At 45.2% G+C, this 24,796-nt stretch overlaps 1 protein-coding gene across 1 annotated transcript in view; it reads left to right on the top strand.

Moving 5' to 3' along the window:
• The window catches only part of LOC137378244 (transcriptional repressor CTCF-like), a 97,878-nt gene that overhangs the window by 6,011 nt on the left and 67,071 nt on the right, over positions 1–24,796 (top strand). Inside the window, 1 exon segment of the mRNA XM_068048471.1 lies at positions 1,454–1,733. Within this exon segment, the coding sequence (XP_067904572.1) occupies positions 1,454–1,733 (280 nt within the window).

Here is a 24,796-nt window from a genome sequence, read left to right as displayed (position 1 = left end):
TTAGTCTTTGGTAACGAAAGGGGACAAGTAACATGCTCCCAAACCTTTGCAAAGCCAGCTTATACTACGTTGCAACAGAAGCCTTGGTGGATCCCTTCCTGTTGGGCAATGCCTTCACTTCAGTTGGCACTCTCATACTCTGGCAACCTGCTGGGCAGGATTTGTGCATATTAGGCTGCATCCTTGTCACCCAGGCATTGGACTATCAATGCCCTATGTGCCATGTTTTTTTTAAAGTTACTTTATTTCTGGTAGTTCCAGCCCAGCCATCATTTTTCAGCAAACATCATCACAGATGTGTGTGTCGTAATCCAGAGCTCCCAGATTTTTATTATGCTTTTATCAAAATGCTACCCTGTGGTCTTCTCCAAGATTAAGATGTTTACTGTGTGCTGTGATAAAATGAAACATAAACCAAGAAGGTTACCCTGCATGGTTACTTTCTCCCACCGATGAAAATTAGAGCTTACTGTGAGCCCTGTACACCAACACAAACTTCTATCTGTGTAATGCCTTTAGCATTAAAAAAAATCCCAAAGCACTACAGAAACAGATGTCAAGCATGGAGAGAAAGATCCGGAGTGACTGGATGCTCAGTGGAAAAGTTGGCTTTTGAGAAGTTTTCAAGATGGAAGGACAAGTGAGGAAGAAGAGTGTAGGAAGGGTGATCCATAAGCGAGAGGCAACTGGCACAGCTGAAAGCTCTGTCACCTCTGGTGGGCAGATTTTACCGAAAGTCAGAGTTGGAGGGTAAAGAATGTGGGAGATGATTTAAATGGGAGATGATTTAAATGTAGCAGTATAACCTATACTAATAAAAGTGCAAACACATGAAGCAGCATAGTGGGACAAGGCCAATAACAGGAATTCTTTTCAGTGTTATGGAACAGATTGTGTGAGCAGGAACTAAAAAGAAACACATAAACAGGAAGAAAATATAATTAACATTTTAAAAAACATTTTTTAACTTACAGTCTACACTAACGATTCTGTGCAGTTGTGCACACCATTAGAAGTAAGAATGTATAATCAACCATGTGTTTAATTGACTCCTAAGACTTGAAAATTTGGGGCTATCTAATTCTGAGCATTATTAATTAACAGCCACATCTTACCACAAATCATTAATGTACTATGAATAACACTCGAAAAATTTGTGTTCATATTGGCGGTGTACAAGAGATTTCCATTTTGTAACATGTACCTGTTTGTGTTTTTGGCATGCATGAGATTATTTTTTAAAGCAACTGATTGGACATGGCAAATTTGAACGTAAATATTATTGCCAATTTATTTGAATCAGTTGCGTGCGATGCCAGCCAGAACATGGAAAAAGTATATCTTCCTCAGACATCAATACTGTTCTCTGGTCACATATGCTATAAAGCTGTGGTTTCATTTGTATTTTTGTTCCCATCAACCTTCCTGTTGTTGATAATATCTTCACTGTTAGGTAGGGCCAAATGGAGAGATGCAGAGCATTGAAAGAGTGGAACTGGATGCAGCTACTGCTGGGGCAGAATACATAGGCACGATGGTAGATCAAGACCATGATCCTGTTGTCAAAAAAGAGAAAAGTAATCTGCAGTATAACATGCAAGTTGGAAATAATGCAGACGTGACCGTTTGTGACTATAGAGACAAACAGCTAGACGGGCTAAGACCATATGTAAGTGTTGATAAAAACACTGGTCCTGCCAAAACTGCCAGACTTACCAAAATTAAAAAGAAAGGTTAGTGCTCTTTTTATGTTTGGGGATATGTAATATATATATAATGTATTATTTAAAGTGTTTTTTTGGCTGAGATGGCATGAAAAGCACAAAAGTGGGAAGAGACAGTTTCTAGGTCCCTTCCGGTGCTGCTGCATGATTAGTTGCTAGGAGGTATGAAAGAAAACAACCTGTGGTGACATTTTCCTTCCAGTGGGAAAAAAACTGCTTATATCATTTTAACGCAAGAGTTCTTTCAAACCCGATTATGCATTTGTTGTTTGGACTGTATACCTTGTCCTGCAGAGGAGCTAATACTCCGTGTGGGACAAGCTGTGGTATTGAAGGAGTTTGTATGCTATGGTTGAGCATCTCCAATGGGTTGAGAAGTCTGACCAAGGAGCAAGACAAACAATTTATATAACCTGTGATTCATCACTGTAATAGTATCAAAATCACTGTTCCAATACTTCCTCTTAATTCAGTGCTAGAATTCAACCAGATAGAGTGGGACTTCCTCCTTCCTATTTTTTTTTTTAGAACATTACAGCGCAGTACAGGCCCTTCGGCCCTCGATGTTGCGCCGACCTGTGAAATCATCTGACCTACACTATTCCATTTTCATCCATATGTCTATCCAATGACCACTTAAATGCCCTTAAAGTTGGCGAATCTACTACTGCTGCAGGCAAGGCGTTCCACGCCCTTACTACTCTCTGAGTAAAGAAACTACCTCTCACATCTGTCCTATATCTATCACCCCTCAACTTGAAGCTATGTCCCCTCGTGTTTGCCATCACCATCCGAGGAAAAAGACGCTCACTATCCACCCTATCTAACCCTCTGATTATCTTATATGTCTCTATTAAGTCACCTCCTCCTCCTTCTCTCCAACGAAAACAACCTCAAGTCCCTCAGCCTTTCCTCGTAAGACCTTCCCTCCATACCAGGCAACATCCTAGTAAATCTCCTCTGCACCCTTTCCATAGCTTCCACATCCTTCCTATAATGCGGTGACCAGAACTGCACGCAATACTCCAGGTGCGGTCTCACCAGAGTTTTGTACAGCTGCAGCATGACCTCGTGGCTCCGAAACTCGACCCCCCTACTAATAAAAGCTAACACACCATATGCCTTCTTAACAGCCCTATTAACCTGGTTAGCAACCTTCAGGGATTTATGTACCTGGACACCAAGATCTCTCTGTTCATCTACACTACCAAGAATCTTCCCATTTGCCCAGTACTCTGCATTCCTGTTACTCCTTCCAAAGTGAATCACCTCACACTTTTCCGCATTAAACTCCATTTGCCATCTCTCAGCCCAGTTCTGCAGCCTATCTATGTCCCTCTGTACCCTACAACATCCTTCGGCACTATCCACAACTCCACCGACCTTAGTGTCATCTGCAAATTTACTAACCCACCCTTCTACACCCTCTTCCAGGTCATTTATAAAAATGACAAACAGCAGTGGCCCCAAAACAGATCCTTGCGGTACACCACTAGTAACTAAACTCCAGGATGAACATTTGCCATCAACCACCACCCTCTGTCTTCTTTCAGCTAGCCAATTTCTGATCCAAAGCTCTAAATCACCTTCAACCCCATACTTCCGTATTTTCTGCAATAGCCTACCGTGGGGAACCTTATCAAACGCCTTACTGAAATCCATATACACCACATCCACTGCTTTACCCTCATCCACCTGTTTGGTCACCTTCTCGAAAAACTCAATAAGGTTTGTGAGGCACGACCTACCCTTCACAAAACCGTGCTGACTATCTCTAATGAACTTATTCTTTTCAAGATGATTATAAATCCTATCTCTTATAACCTTTTCCCAACATTTTACCCACAACCGAAGTATGGCTCACAGGTCTATAATTACCAGGGCTGTCTCTACTCCCCTTCTTGAACAAGGGGACAACATTTGCTATCCTCCAGTCTTCCGGCACTATTCCTGTTTAAGAGAATGGTTTACTGGAAGTGAATCAGAATCCTCTACTCGCACCCCTCATACTCTAATGCCCACAGCTCCTCCATATTCCATCTGCACTGTGTGAACCATTAGAGTCAGCTCTCTTTCCCCTCTTTACCCCAGTCGTACAACCACTGGCAACAGCTATTGGGAGAAAAACAGCTATCGGAATGCAGGCGGGAAGGGCTATACATGAAATGACATTGTCGTGCATGGAAGGAACTGTGATGAAATAAACAATGAAGTGGAAGAATTATGAATTTAAAAAGTCAACTACTAAACAAAATCACAAGAACACGGACACTTATACACAGTCAAAATGGATTCGTGTCCGTGTGACCCCTCCTGTACTGGAAATCCACAAACTCATCTACAGAGAAGAGGCTCATTAACCTCATCTGAAATAGCTCTGGGGAGAACCCCTTTTGAGAGGAGCTATTGCATGTTAATGACTGATTGACATGAATTGATTAGCAGAGGATGCTGGAGACAGTCTGGCTCATAGCCAAACCAAGATGAATAAGGTGTGAAGTAGCAATATCATAACAGAATGATTCCCATTCAAACATGAAAGGATGGTCATGGTCATCATATCTTGTCCCATTGAGGTCACAACACGGGAGAGGGCCATGAGTCTCTCAACAGAAACTGATGAGAGATTTTTACCTTTAGAAAGGTAGCTGTCTGGAGAGAGAGAGGATAGATCAAAGCAACATTGCAGAAAGCCTGTGAGAAAGATCCAGCAGACAAGAAAAGAATCCTGCTGACCAAGAATAGCACCACAGCAGAGACATCACAAAGTGACTTTGAGACTAACCATCTGAGAAGGTAACAATGTACACACCACCAGCTTTGGACTGTATTACAACTACTAGGGCTCGATAATACCTCCGCAAGTTCAAGACTGCGAATAATCAGGACTGCAACTTTTTAAAAAAAAAGACTTTTCCTCCGAGAAGACTCGATAATCTGTAAATCATGAAGACTTACCTCACTTGGGACTTTAAACTACCTCTTATCCTTTTCTCTCTATTTCATGTGTATGTATGTGTGGGTGAATGTGTGTGTGTGAGGCTGCAATCATTTCGGGATTTGTTTAAAAATAGTTTTTTTTTTACCTACTCTAAAGCATCACTTTAGCAAAGCACAATTGCGGTCAGTTGGAAGGTGAACAGTGGGAACTACCCACACCCATTACCACCTGTCCATAACAAATTGGGGGCTCAAAGCCAAGATTCTGAACAATCAGACTAAATGAGAGATTTGAAAAAGGGAGGAAAATTGACCTCTTAAAATGGTGGAAAGTTGAACAAACAGATTTTCTCGTATCAGTTTTTTTTCTACAGTGCTAGAAACAAAAAGGCACGGTCACATTTATTTATTTATAGATACAGCACTGAAACAGACCCTTCGGCCCGCTGAGTTTGTGCCGACCATCAACCAACCATTTTATACTAATCCTACATTAATCCCATTACCCTCTCACAGCCCCACCTTCCCTCAATTCCCCTACCTATACTAGGGGCAATTTACAATGGCCAATTTACCTATCAACCTGCAAGTCTTTGGCTGTGGGAGGAAACCGGAGCACCCGGCAAAAACCCACACGGTCACAGGGAGAACTTGCAAACTCCGCACAGGCAGTACCCAGAATTGAACCTGGGTTGCTGGAGCTGTGAGGCTGAGTTGCTAACCTCTGCACCACTGTGCCACCCCTATGCCATTTAATGCTGACGAATTTGTAGAGCAGGGAGACATATCCCATGGAAGTTAAATAAATTAAGTATTGTAGATTTAAAAAGCTTAGCTGTCTGGGTGGGAGTCAGTTTCATTTAAAAAAACAAAGAAACCTGAAATAGTGAAGAGTCTAATTAACCATTTTAAACTTAATCCTGAACCAGAAGAAGAAAGCATGGAATTTGAAACTGAAAGAATAGCCCTAACTAGAATTCAGAAGGAAAAGGAGGAGTTGCAGTTGAAAAAAAAGGAAATGCAGTTGAGAAGAGAGGAGGTGCAACTGCAAAAGGAAAGAGAGGAAGCAGCAAGAAAGTTTGAATTAGAAAAGCTGCAAGCACAAGGTGAGAATGCCTCCAGCCACTCAAACCTTATCCCCAATTCTGAGCAAAACGTTGATGTATTGAGATACGCACAGTTAATGCCTAAATTCAATGAGAAAGAGGTCAAATCCTATTTTATTTGCTTTGAGGAAATAGCTACCAGGCTAAAATGACCAAAAGAATATTGGACCCTCCTCTTATAAAGCGAATTGATGGGCAGAGCTCACGAAGCTCAGTCTGTGTTATCAAAGGAAAGCTCCCTCGATTTGTGAACAGACTAAAGCTGCTATGTTAAATACATACAGGTTATTCCTGAAGCCTATTGGCATCAGTTTCAAAATGCTAGGAGAAAACCTACCTAAACCTATATTAAATTTGAAAGAATTAGAAACATGGCTTTTGATTGCTAGATCCGATCTCTCGAGTTAGACCTCTCATGAAAATTTGAGAGAAGTGATTTTGCTGGAAAAATTTAAAAATAAATTGAACATAAAGACTCCTATTGAAGAACAGAGAATTACAAAGGTAAGATAAGCAGTTGCAAGGGCAGATGATTATAAGCTTACTTATAAATCCTTTTTTCAGGGGAAACCCTTCCATAGCAAACCCCAGAGGTCTGGGAAGGACAGAAAGTGGGATAATAATGATACAAGATGGGGTGCTAGTGAAAACGGAACCAAAAGTGAGAATGAAGTAGGCGTCCACCAGTAAGGAAAGAAAATGCAGAGGGCAGGAATGTTTTCCACAGCCCTGTGTGTTCCCATTGCAGTAAAGCAGGGCATGTGAAAGCTGACTGCTGGAAATTAAAAGGGAAACCAGTAAATATTATAGGAGTTCGCAAGGCTCACCGAGAAAAGGGTGCCCAAGCAGGCAACAAAGCAGGTAAGTCTGTGATCCTAACCACCAGTAATGGACCCCTCAAATAATACTGCCCTAGATGTGACATAAGTAGACAAGATCCCTGAAGGTTATCAGGATTTTGTTTCAAAGGGAAAGGTGTCCCCAGACCCCTCTAATTAGACAGGCAAATCCATTGTCCTGCTCTGAGATACAGGGGCCACTCAATCATTAATGCTAGGTAAAGGCATGACCTTTCCATCAGAGAGCTCACTCGACAAAGATTCTGGTCAGAGCCATTGAAGGAGGATACATGTCAGTATCTCTGTATCGGGTCACCTGCCGTGTGATCTGGTATCTGGACCAGTTACAGTTTGGATTGTTCATAGTTTTCATGTGGCCGGAATAGATTTGCTGCTAGGCAATGTTTTGGCTGGTGGTAGCACTCCAGTGGTCTTGGACCAGCCAAATGATGCCAGGGAGACATAATAAACACAGGAGGAAGTCCCTGGAATCTTTCCTGCCTGTGTAGTAACCCGATTCATGGCTAAGCAACCTCCAACCGAGCAGGCTGAGCCAGAAACTCAGAGGTCAGGTTGGCTGAAACATTTTTTTTGAGATTTAGGGGAGGTGTTACAATAGGCCATCTTTAATTGAAGCCCAGCAGACAGACCCAGATTTAAAAGGGATAGCCGAGACAGCCTACTCTGAGGCAGAGGCAGAGAAACTGTTTGAGTGTTAGTATTTAAAAATGAAATCCTGATGAGGAAGTGGAGACCCCACAGAGGAGGAGTGGATAGTAGTTCACCAAATTGTCATTCCCCTATAGTATAGGGGAAAGATGAATGACGTGAATTACTTGTTTAATTTCCAAGGCTGGAGGAAAAAGCAAAGACTGTGTCACATCCATATGTTAAAACTTTACCACAGCTGAGACGAAAGAGACCAGTAAGTGTATGCCAAACAGTAAGAACAGTAGAGGAAGGAAGGTCAAGTACGGTTTACCCAAAGAAATTCAGTCTGATCAAGGAACAAACTTCATATCCTGAACATTGCAAGAAGTAATACACAGCCTTGGTATCAAACAGCTGAAATCTTCAGCATACCACCCACAGTCTCAAGCAGCTCTGGAATGATAGCCTCAAACCCTAAAAACCATGATCAGGGCATATTGCTGTGATTGCACCCATGACTGCAATGAAGGAATAAATTACTTGCTGTTTTCTACTTAAGATTCACCAAATGAATCCACAGGTTTCAGCCCATTTGACTTAGCTTTTGGACATGAGCTGAGAGCCCCCCCAAACTAATAAATTCCTGGATCAAAGGGAGGAAACCTCAGTATTAAATTAGGTGTCCACCTTTCAGGACAGATTTTTTGAAGCTTGTGCTGTATCAACAGAATACCTAAAAGTAGCTCAACAAAACATGAAAAGGTGCAGAAAGAAAGGCTGCAGCCTGTGAATTAAAACCAGAGTACCAGTTTCCGGTACTGTTACCATTACAAGGCAAACCCCTAAAAGCCAGATTCATTGGGCCCATATAGTATAAGGGAAAAGGTAAATGGCATGAATTACTTGATTAATATCCCAGGTTGGAGGAAAAAGCAAAGACTGTGTCACATCCATATGTTAAAACAGTACCACAGCCGAGAACGCAACAGACCAGTAAGCGTATGCCAAACAGTGAGAACAGTAGAGGAAGGTAGCCCTAGTGAAGAAGAACTAGATGAGGAAGAGAACCCAGAAAACTTTCAAATTGAACCCCCCACCATAAAATTGTAAAACACATAAATATTAGAGACTAGAACCGTATTCAACTATCTCTCTGACCAGCAGAGACAGGATGTAATAACACGGCTAAGGGAGTTTGAGAAAATTTGCAGGGACGAACTGGGCCGTCCATCCTTAATAATACATGATGTAGATGTAGGAGAGACCCCGCCAATAAAACAACCCATTCAGACTGAGCCCTGACAGATTAGCTCAGGTCCGCATAGAAATCAAACATACACTGTACAACCAAAAAGCCTGCACAGAAGTCATGACTGGAAGCCTGAGGAGTACATGGGTTGAATGTGTATGATGTGTGCTACCCTATATCTTACTTTCCTTCTTTCTGAGAAAAAACAAAAAAGACCCAAAAAAATGAAATTAGAATTTCAGTTTTTTTTTACTTTTGTGGGGAGGTATCATGCACAGAAGGAGCTGTGATGAAATAAACAATGAAATGGAAGAATTGTGAATTTTAAAAAGTCAACTGCTAAACAAAACCACAATAACATGCACACTTATACACAGTCAAAATGGAGTAGTGACCATGTGACCCCTTCCTGTACTCGAAATCCACAAACTCGTCTACAGATATGAGGCTCATTAACCTCGTCCGAAATAGCTCTGGGGAGAACCCCTTTGAAATTGAGAGGAGCTGTTGCATATTAATGACTCATCGACATGAATGGATTGACAGAGGATGCTGGGGACAGTCTGGCTCATAGCCAAACCAAGATGAATAAGGTGTGAAGCAGCAACATCATTTCAGAATGATTCCCATTCAAACATCAAACAATGGTCATGGTTATCATATCTTGGCCCATTGTGTGGTCACAATGGGAGAGGACCATGTGCCTCCTAATAGAAACTGATGTGAGAGATTTCTACCTTAAAAAGGTAACTCTTTGGGGAGAGAGAGAGAGGGAAAATCAAACCAACATTACAGAAAGCCTGTGAGATAGATTCAGCAGACATGAAGTCAATTATCTCAGTCCCAGGACATCACTGCAGGAGTTCTTCAGGGTAGCGTCCTAGCCTCAACCATCTTCAGCTGCTTCATCAATGACCATCCCTCCATCATAAGGTCAGAAATGGGGATGTTCGCTGCTGATTGCACAATGCTCAGCACCATTCGCAACTCTGCAAATACTGAAGCAACCACTGCCCATATGCAGCAAGACCTGGACGACATCCAAGCTTGGGCTGATAAGTGGCAAGTAATATTTGCGGCACACAAGTGCCAGGCAATGACTATCTCAAACAAGAGAGAATCTAACCATCTCCCCATGACATTCAATGGCATTACCATCGCTATCATTACCCCACTATCAATATCCTATGGGTCACCATTGACCAGAAACTGAACTGGACCAGCCACATGTGTGCTGTAGCTACAAGAGCAGGTCAAAGGCTGGGAATGCTGCGGCGAGTAACTCACGTCCTGTCTCCCCAAAGCCTGTTCACCATCTAAAAGGCACAAATCAGGAGTGTGATGGAATACTCTCCACTTGCCTAGATGGGTGCAGCTCCAACAACACTGAAGAAGCTCGACATCATCCAGGACAAAGCAGCCTGCTTGATTGACACCCCGTCCACCACCTACAACATGCACTCCCTCCAACACCAAGTTGCAAGTGGCAGCAGTGTGTACCATATACAAGATGCACTGCAGCGACTCACCAAGGCTTCTTCGACAGCACCTTCCAAACCCATGATCTCTACATTCTAGAAGGACAAGAGCAGCAGATGCATGGGAACACCAACGCCTGCAAGTTCCCTTCCAAGCCACACACCATCCAGACCTGGAACTATATTGCCATTCCTTCACTGTCGCTCGGTCAAAATCCTGGAACTCCCTTCCTCGTAGCACTGTTGGTATACCTACACCCCAAAGACTGCAGTGGTTCAAGAAGGTGGCTAACCACCACCTTCTCAAGGGAATTTAGGGATGGGCAATAAATGCTGGCCTAGCCAGCAGTGCTCATAACCCCTGAATGAATTTTTAAAAAAATAATCCTGCTGACCAAGAACTGTCACCACAGCAGAGACAACACAAAGTGACTTTTAGACTAACCATCTGTGAAGGTAACAAAGTACACCCCACCAGCTTTGGACTATAATAAACTACTAGAGCTCTACAATACCTCCGCAAGTTCAGGACTGTAAATAATTGGGCCTGCAACTTTAAAAAAAAAAAAGACTTTTCCTCCCAAGAAGACTCAATAATCTTCTGTAAACCATGAGCACTTACCTCACTTGGGACTTACCCTCTTCTCTCTATCTATTCTTGTGAATGTATGTGTGTTACGACCAGCTGAGAACGGTGTCTAAGGGTCCCTGTCAGCCTTCACCTGGTCTTACTGTAACAAAGTTTGATTTTAAACACACTGTGTTTTGAACTGCCCCTTGGTGAATCCTTGTTCACCGCTTTCCAATTGTAAGGCAAAGAAATGAGCACAAACAGGCTTTCTTAGGTTTAAAGAAGAAAAGTGAAATTTATTAAACTTAGACTAAAAACTCCAATTTGGTTAATGCCTGCGGATACACGACACACCCTCACTAGCATGCATACGCGTTACGCACATGCAAATAGAGATAGAAAAGAACAGAAGAAAAATAAAGTGGAAAGGTTTGAGGCAATATCTGAAGAGTTTGTTATGGTTCTTCGAGCTCACTGTAGAGTCCTTTTGTAGATTGATCTTGCTTTTCATTGGGGCCCAGTATTCTTCTTAAACCTTGTTCTCTGTAGGAGACCTTTCTACCTTGGGGTTCATGTGTCTTTAGCTGGTTTTTGGAGTTCTGTGAGAAAGATATGGGAGCAGACAGGAGGAGAGGAGGTCTTTTCAATCCAGGAACACAGAGCTTTCTGTCTTCAAACACTGTTTCTCCAATTTAAAACTCTCAGTTCAAACTCTGCAACTGCCAGTTAGTCATGTGACTAAACTGGTCTGACCACGTCTGTTCTGTGTATTGGGTGGGGCAGGGAACGGTCCTTTGTCTACAAATACTGTGTGTTAATATGCAAACATATCTTTCCAGCCAGGGGCTTGGCAATCCCTTGTATCAGACCTCCTTTTCTTCCGAGCAACAATTTGAAATTTAATGTTCATGTGACGAAATTAATGTGCCTCCTTCTTGGCAGCCTGTTTGTGTGTGAGGTTGTGATTGTTTCTGGATTTGTTTAAGAATCGTTACTTTTTTCCCCAGGAGAAAACCTGTCTATTTATTTGACCCGAATGTTACTCAGGGGCTAAAGCATCACTTTAACAAAACACGATTGTGGTGGGTTGGGAGGTGAACGGTGGGAACCACCCACATACATCCCTTACCACCTGTCCGTAACAACATCTACACTGATAACATTATTGATATGATTGGCCCCAGTACCTCACTGATCATTTTAGAAAGCATCAAAGACTTTGACTGGCACAAGTTACAAACTTTACTCTTCCAAAACAAAGGAAATGTCTCAGAGAGACCATCCCTGCATATATATGGAAATCTTACCCCTAATTATGAGCAGGGATGAATTTTAATTCTTGGGTTTTACCCTACGCGTTGGACCTTCTACAGATAGGATTACTAATCACTTCTTGTGAAACAATATTAATTGAATTTTTTGAGGAAGTAGCAAGGAGGATTGATGAGGGTAGTGCAGTGGATGTTGTCTACATGGATTTTAGTAAGGCATTTGACAAGGTCCCACATGGCAGACTGGTCAAAAAAGTAAAAGCCCATGGGATTCGGGGGATGTGGTGAATTTGATCCAAAATTGGCTCAGTGACCGTAAACAAAGGTTAATGGTGGACAGATGTTTTTGTGATTGGAAGGTGGTTTCCAGTAGCATTCCACAGGGCTCAGTGTTGGGTCCCTTGATGTTTGTGGTATCACTAAAATAGGCTAAGATGTCTAATTTCCGAAGATCAGCATGAGGACCTGGTCTGCTGAAATCTCCCAGTATTACTTGCCGATCGAAGAGATTTGTACCCTGAACTGCAACCTTACTGTACTAAATGTGGCTATGGTATGGAACATGATGTGTTGCAGTCAATCTCCTGTGTAGCTTACCCTTCATACACTCCAAGAGACATAAAAAGAAGTATGGCATAATTGTGCTAAAGTCAACATTTGTAGAAGTTCCCACTAGGTTTGTGAGTATAGCACAACAAAAAAACTCCCAAGTGTGTTTGACATTAGTGGATCCGGATCCAGACATTGGACATCATTTTGGTACAAGTAATAATTATATTTTAAATGGTTGATGTGAAATACCTTCGGGACTTGAGAGTTCAGGTTCACAGAATGTTAAAAGCAGGACCTCAAACAGGTAAAGCCATAATGGGATGGTGGGTTTTGTGGCAAGAGGTACAGAATATGAAAGTAGAAATGTAATGGGTGAATCTATGGCCAGGCCTTTGAATACTGTGGCGTTTCCGATGGCAGAACCGAAGCTGGCAAAACTTCTTTTTCTGCCTTTTTTCTCGTTTCGCATGCAGTTTTCCATGCAAATTAAAGGTGCGGCAACAGGCATGGGAGACACGTGTGATCATGTGGCAGGAACGGACTTTCATTGCTGGATCCCGTCGTCATTCTGTGAAGCACCATGATCCACATGTCAGTAAATCATTCTGTGTTGCAAGCCACAAGGATCAGCAGCCTTCAGAACTATATGCTTACTATAATTTCAACTTGGTTTACCTTCATTTTCAGTTTGCACCCAAGCACCACCTCCCCCTCATAATGTTTTTTTACTTCTGGCCTTTCCCTCGACCAGTCAGTATACTGATTTTGTTCCAAAGGACCCCAATGTTGACAGCACACATCCCTCCCTTTAGGCCCCTTATGACCATCTGTTTACTATCATGCACACATCGACCCACCATCCCACGACCCATCCACGGCCAGCTTCAGCATCAACAACAATCACTACACACCCTGAAAGCTACTCTCGTCCCTCTCCTGCTCCTCCACGATCTCCCCCCTCCTCCATGCCTTCCTCACCATTGTATGAGAAGATTCACCCTTGCTGGTGCCGAGTCTGGAGTCAAACAACCATTCCAATGTTGGCCTTCCGTGTGCTGACGAGTTCAAGACTTGAAACCAATGACCTTAGACACAATTGACAAAGCCACTGTATGCCATGTTTAAACAAACATGAACTGTGTGGCACAGGAATACCGTTCACCACTCACTTAATCTGGCAGGTAGGACTTAATTTGAACTAAGTGTAGGGTAATGAGTATTCATGGTATGGAAATGCATGCAAAGCTGCAATCCACCACTGTGCGGGGGAGCCCTGGACTGCTGTAAACATGCCGCTGATTTAACGTAATAAAAAAGCCTGCCGTCGGAAATCCGAAACAACAACTCACGCCTAATTAAATCACCCCGCATGCCACCAAAGTCACACTTGCAGGGCCCATAAAATTCCCCCCATGTAAAGCCTTCGCAAGTCCACAATTTGAATTCTGTGTGCAGATTTGGGCTCTACACTATAGAAATTATGTTGAAGCCATAGATACGGTGCAGCACAGATTCAGTAGGTTGCTGCCCAATATAAAGAAATACTAATATGAAGGTCTTGAAAAATTGGGGTTTTTTGTCAAAACAAAGGTGATTAAGAGGTGATTTGATAGAGGTGTTTAAAATTTATTTTTTATTCATTCATGGGACTTGGGCGTCGCTGGCCAGGCCAGCATTTATTGCCCATCCCTAATTGCCCTTGAGAAGGTGGTGGTGAGCTGCCTTCTTGAACCGCTGTAGTCCATTTGGTGTAGGTACACCCACAGTGCTGTTAGGAAGGGAGTTCCAGGATTTTGACCCAGTGACAGTGAAGGAACGGCAATATAGTTCCAAGTCAGGATGGTGTGTGACTTGGAGGGGAACTTGCAGGTGGTGGTGTTCCCATGTATTTGCTGCCCTTGCCCTTCTTGTTGGTAGAGGTCGCGGGTTTGGAAGGTGCTGTCGAAGGAGCCTAGGTGCATTGCTGCAGTGCATCTTGTAGATGGTACACACTGCTGCCACTGTGCGTTGGTGGTGGAGGGAGTGAATGTTTGTAGATGGGGTGCCAATCAAGCGGGCTGCTTTATCCTGGCAGTTTAGAAAAGATTCACTAGGCTGATTCCTGGGATGAAGGGGTTGTCTTATCAAGAACGGCTAAACAGGTTTGGTCTTTATTCATTAGAGTTTAGAAGAATATGAGGTAATCTTATAGAAACATATAAGATTTTAAGGGGGCTTGACAGGGTAGATGTTGAGAAGATGTTTCCGTTAGTGGGGGAATCTCAAACTAGGGGACATAGTTACAGAATAAAGGGGCACACATTGAAAACTGAGATGCGAAGGAATTTCTTCTCTCAGAAGGTGGTGAATCTCTGGAATTCTCTGCCTCAGAGAGTTGTGGAGGCTAGGTCACCAAATGTATTTATGGAGGAGGTAGATAGAGTTTTGAAATCTCGGGGAGTTGAGGGTTAGGCGGAGCAGGCCTGAAAGAGGAGTTGAGGCCTGGGACAGATCAACTATGATATTAATATAAAAGCAAAATACTGCGGATGCTGGAAATCTGAAACAAAAACAAGAAATGCTGGATTCACTCAGCAGGTCTGGCAGCATCTGTGGAAAGAGAAGCAGAGTTAACGTTTCGGGTCAGTGACCCTTCTTCGGAACTGACAAATATTAGAAAAGTCACAGATTATAAACAAGTGAGGTGGGGGTTGGGCAAGAGATAACAAAGGAGAAGGTGCAGATTGGACCAGGCCACATAGCTGACCAAAAGGTCACGGAGCAAAGGCAAACAATATGTTCATGGTGTGTTGAAAGACAAAGCATTAGTACAGATTAGGTGTGAATATACTGAATATTGAACAGCAGCAAGTGCAAACCTGAAGAAAAACAACCTGAAAAAAACAGTGGGTAAGCAAACTGAACAAACTAAGATGAAATGAAATAAATGCAAAAAAAATTGTAAAAAATGTAAAAAGGAATGTAAAATAAAAAGGAAAAAAAATACTAAAAATGAAAGTAAAGTGGGGGGCTGTCATGCTCTGAAATTATTGAACTCAATGTTCAGTCCAGCAGGCTGTAGTGTGCCTAATCGGTAGATGAGATGCTGTTCCTCGAGCTTGCGTTGATGTTCACTGGAACACTGCAGCAATCCCAGGACAGAGATGTGAGCATGGGAGCAGGGGGGAGTGTTGAAATGGCAAGCAACCGGAAGCTCAGGGTCCTGCTTGCGGACTGAGCGGAGATGTTCCGCAAAGCGGTCACCCAGTCTGCGCTTGGTCTCCCCAATGTAGAGGAGACCACACTGTGAGCAGCGAATACAGTATACTACATTGAAAGAAGTACAAGTAAATCGCTGGTTCACCTGAAAGGAGTGTTTGGGGCCTGGGATAGTGAGGAGAGAGGAGGTAAATGGGCAGGTATTACACCTCCTGCGATTGCAAGGGAAGGTGCCCTGGGACGGGGACGAGGTGGTGGGGGTAATGGAGGAGTGGACCAGGGTGTCGCGGAGGGAACGATCCCTTCGGAATGCTGACAGGGGAAGGGAGGGGAAGATGCGACTGGTAGTGGCATCACGCTGGAGGTGGCGAAAATGGCGGAGGATGATCCTTTGGATATGGAGGCTGGTGGAATGAAAAGTGAGGACAAGGGGAACCCTGTCACGGTTCTGGGAGGGAGGGGAAGGGGTGAGGGTAGAGGTGCGGGGAATGGGTCGGACACGGTTGAGGGCCCTGTCAACCACAGTGGGGGGGAAATCCTCGGTTGAGGAAAAAGGAGGTCATATCAGAAGCACCGTCATGGAAGGTAGCATCATCAGAGCAGATGCGTCGGAGACGGAGAAACTGGGAGAATGGAATGGAGTCCTTACAGGAAGTAGGGTGTGAAGAAGTGTAGTCGAGGTAGCTGTGGGAGTCAGTGGGCTTATAATGGATATTGGTAGACAACCTATCCCCAGAGATGGAGACAGAGAAGTCGAGGAAGGGAAGTGTCAGCGATGGACCATGTAAAGGTGAGAGAAGGGTGGAAATTGGAAGCAAAGTTGATAAAGTTTTCTAGTTCGGGGCGGGAGCAAGAAACGGCACCGATACAGTCATCAATGTACCGGAAAAAGAGTTGGGAGAGGGGGCCTGAGTAGGGATGGAACAAAGAATGCTCGACATATCCCACAAAAAGACAGGCATAACGAGGACCCATGCGGGTACCCATAGCGACACCTTTTACTTGAAGGAAATGCATGGAGTTGAAGGAGAAGTTGTTCAATGTGTGAACAAGTTCAGCCAGGCGGAGGAGGGTGTTGGTGGATGGGGACTAGTTGGGCCTCTGTTCCTGGAAGAAGCGGAGAGCCCTCAAACCATCCTGGTGGGGGATGGAGGTGTAGAGCGATTGGACGTCCATAGTGAAGAGGAGGCGGTTGGGACCAGGAAACTGGAAATTGTCAAAATGACGTAGGGCGTCAGAAGAGTCACGGATGTAGGTGGGAAGAGACTGGACCAGGGGAGAAAAGATAGAGTCAAGATAGGAAGAAATAAGTTCAGTGGGGCAGGAGCAGGCTGACACAATGGGTCTGCCAGGACAGTCCCGTTTGTGGATTTTGGGAAGGAGGTAGAAGCGTGCTGTCCGGGGTTGCGGGACTATGAGGTTGGAAGCCGTAGAGGGAAGATCTCCAGAGGAGATGAGGTCAGTGACAGTCCTTTGGACGGTGGCTTGATGTTCGGTGGTGGGGTCATGGTCCAGAGGGAGGTAGGAAGAGGTGTCTGTGAGTTGGCGTTGAGTTTCTGCAAGGTAGAGGTCGGTACGCCATACAACAACAGCACCACCCTTGTCTGCAGGTTTGATGACCATGTCGGGGTTAGACCTGAGAGAACGGAGTGCCTCAAGTTCAGAGGGGGACAGGTTAGAGTGAGTGAGGGGGGCAGAGAAATTGAGACGACCAATGTCTCGCCGACAGTTTTCAATGAAGAGATCAAGAGCGGGTAAGAGGCCAGGGGGAGGGGTCCAGGTAGAGGGAGAATGCTGGAGGCGGGTGAATGGGTCTGCTGGTCGGGGGGAGGACTCCTGGTCGAAGAAGTGAGCCCGGAGGCGGAGGCGACTGAAGAAGAGCTCAACATCATGCCGAGCGCGAAATTTATTGAGGTGGGGGCGTAAGGGGATAAAACTGAGACCTTTGCTGAGTACAGAACGCTCAGCATCAGAGAGGGGGAGGTCAGAGGGTATAGTGAATACACGGCAAGGGGTCAGATCAGAAGGGGTGGGGTCAGAGGGAAGTGAAGCGGAAGGAGGATCTGGAGGGGCATTAGTCCCCATCAGCTGCTGGAGCTTGCGTTCCTTAACACCTGAAAGGAAGAAAAAAAGTTTTTTGTGAATGCGTCGGATGAGACGTAAAATGAGATGAAACTGCGGAGTAGAGCAGATTTGAGATAAGGAAAGACGGTGCTGCTGGAGAGAGAGGTCCAGTGTGTGCATATGGTGGCGCATAGCACTGAGTGTGGATCTCAGGATGCGGCGAGAGTAGCAGTCTGAGGAACGTTGTATTTCTCGGAGATACCTGTGATCCTGGGTGGTTTCAAAGCATGATGGGTGAAACTGCAGTTGGAATCCACGTGGAATCAGTCGGAGCCGGAGACAGTCACTGAGGAAGGAGATGTGGCTGTGAAAACGAGTTTTGGTAGATACCTTATCAAACACCAGGAGGGAAATAGAAAGCAATGAAGGTGAACAAGGTAAAAGAGACAAACGAAAATCCCGTCGGAGAGAAGAGCTAGAAAACTTTATCAACTTTGCTTCCAATTTCCACCCTTCTCTCACCTTTACATGGTCCATCTCTGACACTTCCCTTCCCTTCCTCGACTTCTCTGTCTCCATCTCTGGGGATAGGTTGTCTACCAATATCCATTATAAGCCCACTGACTCCCACAGCTACCTCGACTACACTTCTTCACACCCTACCTCCTGTAAGGACTCCATTCCATTCTCCCAGTTTCTCCGTCTCCGACGCATCTGCTCTGATGATGCTACCTTCCATGACGGTGCTTCTGATATGACCTCCTTTTTCCTCAACCGAGGATTTCCCCCCCAATGTGGTTGACAGGGCCCTCAACCGTGTCCGACCCATTCCCCGCACCTCTACCCTCACCCCTTCCCCTCCCTCCCAGAACCGTGACAGGGTTCCCCTTGTCCTCACTTTTCATTCCACCAGCCTCCATATCCAAAGGATCATCCTCCGCCATTTTCGCCACCTCCAGCGTGATGCCACTACCAGTCGCATCTTCCCCTCCCTTCCCCTGTCAGCATTCCGAAGGGATCGTTCCCTCCGCGACACCCTGGTCCACTCCTCCATTACCCCCACCACCTCGTCCCCGTCCCAGGGCACCTTCCCTTGCAATCGCAGGAAGTGTAATACCTGCCCATTTACCTCCTCTCTCCTCACTATCCCAGGCCCCAAACACTCCTTTCAGGTGAAGCAGCGATTTACTTGTACTTCTTTCAATGTAGTATACTGTATTCGCTGCTCACAGTGTGGTCTCCTCTACATTGGGGAGACCAAGCGCAGACTGGGTGACCGCTTTGCGGAACATCTCCGCTCAGTCCGCAAGCAGGACCCTGAGCTTCCGGTTGCTTGCCATTTCAACACTCCCCCCTGCTCTCATGCTCACATCTCTGTCCTGGGATTGCTGCAGTGTTCCAGTGAACATCAACGCAAGCTCGAGGAACAGCATCTCATCTACCGATTAGGCACACTACAGCCTGCTGGACTGAACATTGAGTTCAATAATTTCAGAGCATGACAGCCCCCCACTTTACTTTCATTTTTAGTCATTTTTAGTATTTTTTCTTCCTTTTTTTTTACATTCCTTTTTACATTTTTTACAATTTTTTTTGCATTTATTTCATTTCATCTTAGTTTGTTCAGTTTGCTTACCCACTGTTTTTTTCAGGTTGTTTTTCTTCAGGTTTGCACTTGCTGCTGTTCAATATTCAGTGTATTCACACCTAATCTGTACTAATGCTTTGTCTTTCAACACACCATGAACATATTGTTTGCCTTTGCTCCGTGACCTTTTGGTCAGCTATGTGGCCTGGTCCAATCTGCACCTTCTCCTTTGTTATCTCTTGCCCAACCCCCACCTCACTTTTTTATAATCTGTGACTTTTCTAATATTTGTCAGTTCCGAAGAAGGGTCACTGACCCGAAACGTTAACTCTGCTTCTCTTTCCACAGATGCTGCCAGACCTGCTGAGTGAATCCAGCATTTCTTGTTTTTGTTTCAACTATGATATTGAATGGCGGGGCAGGCTTGACGGGCTGAATGGCTTACTCCTGCTCCTATTTCTTAGCTTTGTATTGTTAGCAAATTTGGTTACAATACACTTGGACCCTTCAGCCAAGTAATTAATATAGATTGTAAATAGTTGAGGCCCTAGCACTGATCCCTGTGGCACCCCACTAGTTACAGTTTGCTAACCTAAAAATGGCCCATTCATCCCGACTCTCTTCTGTTAGCCAATCCTCCATCCATGCGAATATATTACCCTCAACACCAGGGTTGCCCAACATATGGCTTGCAGGCCAGGATCTGGCCCGCCAAAGGTTTCCATCCACCCCACGGATGTATTTCAGAGATAAAAAGTTTTCCATTGTTGTCTTTCAGACCGGCTTTTTAAAACAACGCGCTGTCAGTTTCACAGCTGGGAGGTGCTGACATTGGAACCAGTGGTTTCCCAACTTTGGCCACATTCGGGGTTTTTGGCGGGTTTTGACTTATTTTAAAAGCCTGCTGTAAAACCCTGAATCTGTCCGAAGTTGGGAAACCACTGTTACGACTCCAAGCACCTGTCAGCTGTGAAACTGACAGCGCAATTTAAAAAAAAACTCACCACCCACAAAGCTGCTCTGCCGAGCGCTCCCACTCCCTGCAACTGTCAGAAACGGGAGAGAGAGAGAGAGACGGGGGAGAGATAGAGGGAAAGAGGGCTTTGAAGAGAGACTGAAAAGGCTAGGGTTGTTTTCCTTAGAGCAGAGAAGGCTGAAGGAGGACATGATTGAGGTATACAAAATTATGAGGGGCATTGATAGGTTAGATAGGAAGAAACTTTTTCCCTTAGTGGAGGGGTCAATAACCAGGGGGCATATATTTAAGGTAAGGGGCAGGAGGTTTAGAGGGCATTTGAGGAAAACTTTTTCATTCAGAGGGTAGTTGGAATCTAGAACGCACTGCCTGAAGAGGTGGTAGAGGCAGGAACCCTCACAACATTTAAGAAGTATTTAGATGAGCACTTGAAACACCATAGCATACAAGGCTATGGGTCAAGTGCTGGAAAATGGGATTAGAATAGTTAGGTGCTTGATGGCCGGCACAGACACGATGGGCCGAAGGACCTGCTCTTTGCTGTCTAACTCTATGACTCTGTGAGGGGAGAGAGATAGCGGGAAAATGGACAGAGAGAGAGACAGGTGGGAGAGAGAGAGAAATGGGGGGATAGAGGGAGATGGGGGACAGAGAGAGGGATGGGGGGAGAGAGAGAGAGATGGGGGGAGAGATGGGGGTGAGAGAGAAAGAGAGATGGGGAAGAGAGAGACTGGAGGAGAGAGAGAGAGACAAGGGGGGAGAGAGAGAGCGAGTGACGGAGGAGTGAGGGAGAGAGAGTGAGACAGGTGGGGGAGGGGTGGAGAGAAAGGGGGGGAAATGACACAGGGCGACAGAGAGACAGAGGGGGGAAGAGTGATCAAGATCACTCCCAACCGATGGACATCTATCCCGAATACACCGTTTCGCTATAACAAGTGTGCGGCTAAACATTGACTACTTGCGCAAGTAAAAAAATGCCAGGTACCTCACTAAATCAGTGTCGAACACAGTGATGAGAAAGTAAGCCAATAAATTAATCTCATTTAAAGCTTTTTCTCAAAAACGCATATTTGTTGTTTTGATTAATAGTAAGATAAATTTTTTGTGCCAAAAAGCAAAATACTGCAGATGCTGGAAATCTGAAATAAAAACAAGAAATGCTGGAAATACTCAGCAGGTCTGGCAGCATCTGTGGAGAGAGAAGCAAAGTTAACATTTCAGGTCAGTGACCCTTCATCAGAACAGGCAAAGGTTAGAAATGTGATAGGTTTTAAGCAAATAAAGCGAGGGTGGGGCAAGAGATAACACAAGTGAAGGTGTTGATAGGACAAGGTCACAGAGAATAACTGACCCGAAGGTCATGGAGCAAAGGCAAACAGTATGTTAATGGTGTAGTGAAAGACAAAGCGTTAGTACAGAGAGGTTGTTCATGGATAGAAAAATGAACAGCCCTGGCCCAAAGCACAAACATGAAAAACACAGTGGACAGGCACATGGTAAGAAGAATGAATGATGAAACAAAATAAAATCAAAATAAAAAAATAAATGAAAATAAAAAGGGGGGAGGCCAGTCATGCTCTGAAATTATTGAACTCAATGTTCAGTCCGGCAGGCTGCAGCGTGCCTAATCGATAAATGAGGTGCTGTTCTTCGAGCTTGCGTTGATGTTCACTGGTACACTGCAGCAATCCCAGGACAGATATGTGGGCATGAGAGCAGGGGTGTGTGTTGAAATGGCAAGCAACCGGAACTCGGGGTCATGCTTTCGGACTGAGCAGAGGTGTTTTGCAAAGCGGTCACCCAGTCTGCGTTTGGTCTCCTCATGTAGAGGAGACCACATTGCGAGCAGCAAATACAATATACTAAATTGAAAGAAGTACAGGTAAATTGCTGCTTCACCTGAAAGGAGTGTTTGGGGCCTTGAATAGTGAGGATAGAGAAGGTAAAAGGGCAGGTATTACACCTCCTGCGATTGCATGGGAAGATGCCTTGGGAAGGGGACGAGGTGTCAGGGGTAATGGAGCATTGGGCCAGGGTGTCGCGAAGGGAATAATCCCTCCGGAATGCTGACAGGGGAGAGGAGGGGAAGATGCGTTTGGTAGTGGCGGAAATGGCAGAGGATGGTCCTTTGGATGTGGAGGCTGGTGGGGTGGAAAGTGAGGACACTGGGAACCCTGTCGCGGTTCTGGGAGGGAGGGGAAGGGGTGAGGGTAGAGGTCTGGGAAATGGGCTGGACATGGTTGAGGGCCCTGTCAACCACAGTGGGGGGGAATCTTCAGTTGAGGAAAAAGGAAGACCTTTCAGAAGCGCTGTTGTGGAAGGTTGCATCATCAGAACAGATGCGTCGGAGACGGAGAAACTGGGAGAATGGAGTGGAGTCCTTCAAGGAGGCAGGGTGTGATGAAGTGTAGTTGAGGTAGCTCTGGAAGTCAGTGGGCTTATAATGAATATTAGTAGACAGCCTATCCCCAGAGATGAAGACAGAGAGGTCGAGGAAGGGAAGGTAAGTGTCGGAGATGGACGATGTAAAGGTGAGGAAATTGGAAGCAAAGTTGATAAAGTTTTCCAGTTCGGGGCGGGAGCAGGAAACGCCACCGATACAGTCATTAATGTACCGATAAAAGAGTTGGGGGAGGGGCCTGAGTAGGACTGGAACAGGGAATGTTCGATATATCCCGCAAAAAGACAGGCATAACTAGGACCTATCCGGGTACCCATAGCAACTCCTTTTACTTGAATGAAGTGAGTGGAGTTGAAGGAGAAGTTGTTCAATGTGGGAACATGTTCAGCCAGGTGGAGGAGGGTGGTGGTGGATGGGGACTGGTTGGGCCTCTGTTCAAGGAAGAAGTGGAGAGCCCTCAAACCGTCCTGGTGGCGGATGGAGGTGTAGAGAGATCGGACATCCATAGTGAAGAGGAGGCGGTTGGGGCCAGGAAACTGGAAATTGTCAAAATGACGTAGGGCGTCAGAAGAGTCACGGATGTAGGTGGGAAGAGACTGGACCAGGGGAGAAAAGATAGAGTCAAGATAGGAAGAAATAAGTTCAGTGGGCAGGAACAAGCTGAGACAATGGGTCTGCCAGGACAGTCCTCTTTGTGGATTTTAGGAAGGAGGTAGAAGCGGGCTGTCCGGGGTTGCGGGACTCTGAGGTTGGAAGCTGTAGAAGGAAGATCTCCAGAGGAGATGAGGTCAGTGACAGTCCTGTGGACAGTAGCTTGATGTTCGGTGGTGGGGTCATGATCCAGGGGGAGGTAGGAAGAAGTGTCTGAGAGCTGGCGCTGAACCTATGCAAGGTAGAGGTCGGTACCCAGACAACAACAGGAGCCCTCTTGTCTGCAGGTTTGAAGACGATGTTGGGATTAGACCTGAGAGAACGGAGTGCAGCAAGTTTGGAGGGAGGTAGGCTAGAGTGAGTGAGGGGGGCAGAGAAAATCAGACGGCCGATCTCTCGCCGACAGTTTTCAATGAAAAGATCAAGAGTGGGTAATTGGCCAGAGGGAGGGGTCCAGGTGGAGGGAGAATGCTGGAGGCAGGTAAATGGGTCTGCTGGTCCGGGGGAGGATTCCTGGTCAAAGAAGTGAACCGGAGGCAAAGGCGATGGAAGAAGAGCTCAACGTCATGCCGAGCGCGATATTCATTGAGGTGGAGACATAAGGGGATAAAACTGAGTCCTTTGCTGAGTACAGAAAGTTCAGCGTCAGAGGGGAAGATCAGAGGGTATTGTGAATACATGGCAAGGGGTCAGATCAGAAGGGGTGGGGTCAGAGAGAAATGAAGGGGAAGAAGGATCTGGAGGGGCATTAGTCCTCATTAGCTGCTGGAGTTTGCATTCCTTAACACCTGAAAGGAAGAAAAAAGTTTTTTGTTTAAGTGGCAGATATGACAAAGGATGAAATGAAACTGTGGAGTAGAACAGCTTTGAGACAAGGTAAGGCGGTGCTTCTGGAGAGAGGTCTAGTGTGTACATGTGGTGGCGCACGGCACTGAGTGTGGATCTCAGGATGCGGCGAGAGTAGCAGTCCAAGAAACATTATATTTCTTGGAGATACCTGTAATCCTGGTTGGATTCAAAACATGAAGGATGAAACGTCAGTTGGAATCCATGTGGAATAAGTCGGAGCCGGAGACGGTCGCTGAGGAAGGAGGTGGTGTGGCTGTGAAAACGAGTTTTGGTAGACACTTCATCAAACACCAGGAGGGAAATAGAAAGCAATGAAGGTGAACAAGGTAAAAGAGACAAATGAAAATCTCGTCGGAGAGAAGAGCAGAACTTCTTCAAGGTAGGCATTCCTGGAAGAGAAGTGGCAGGGAATTAAACACTAAAATAAAAGCAAAATACTGCAGATGCTGGAAATCTGAAATAAAAACAAGAAATGCTGGAAATACTCAGCAGGTCTGGCAGCATCCGTGGAGCGAGAAGCAGAGTTAATGTTTCAAGTCAGTGACCCTTCAGAACAGGCAAAGATTAGAAATGTAATAGGTTTTAAGCAAATAAAGTGGGCGTGGGGCAAGAGATAACAAAAGTGAAGGTGTTGATAGGACAGGGTCGATGCCTTTTAATGCCTTTATCTTTCTGAAATTGTCTCACT

Source organism: Heterodontus francisci, chromosome 16 (genome assembly GCF_036365525.1).
Source record: "Heterodontus francisci isolate sHetFra1 chromosome 16, sHetFra1.hap1, whole genome shotgun sequence".
NCBI classification, from domain to species: domain Eukaryota; kingdom Metazoa; phylum Chordata; class Chondrichthyes; order Heterodontiformes; family Heterodontidae; genus Heterodontus; species Heterodontus francisci.
This window is presented reverse-complemented; position numbering and strand designations above follow the sequence as displayed.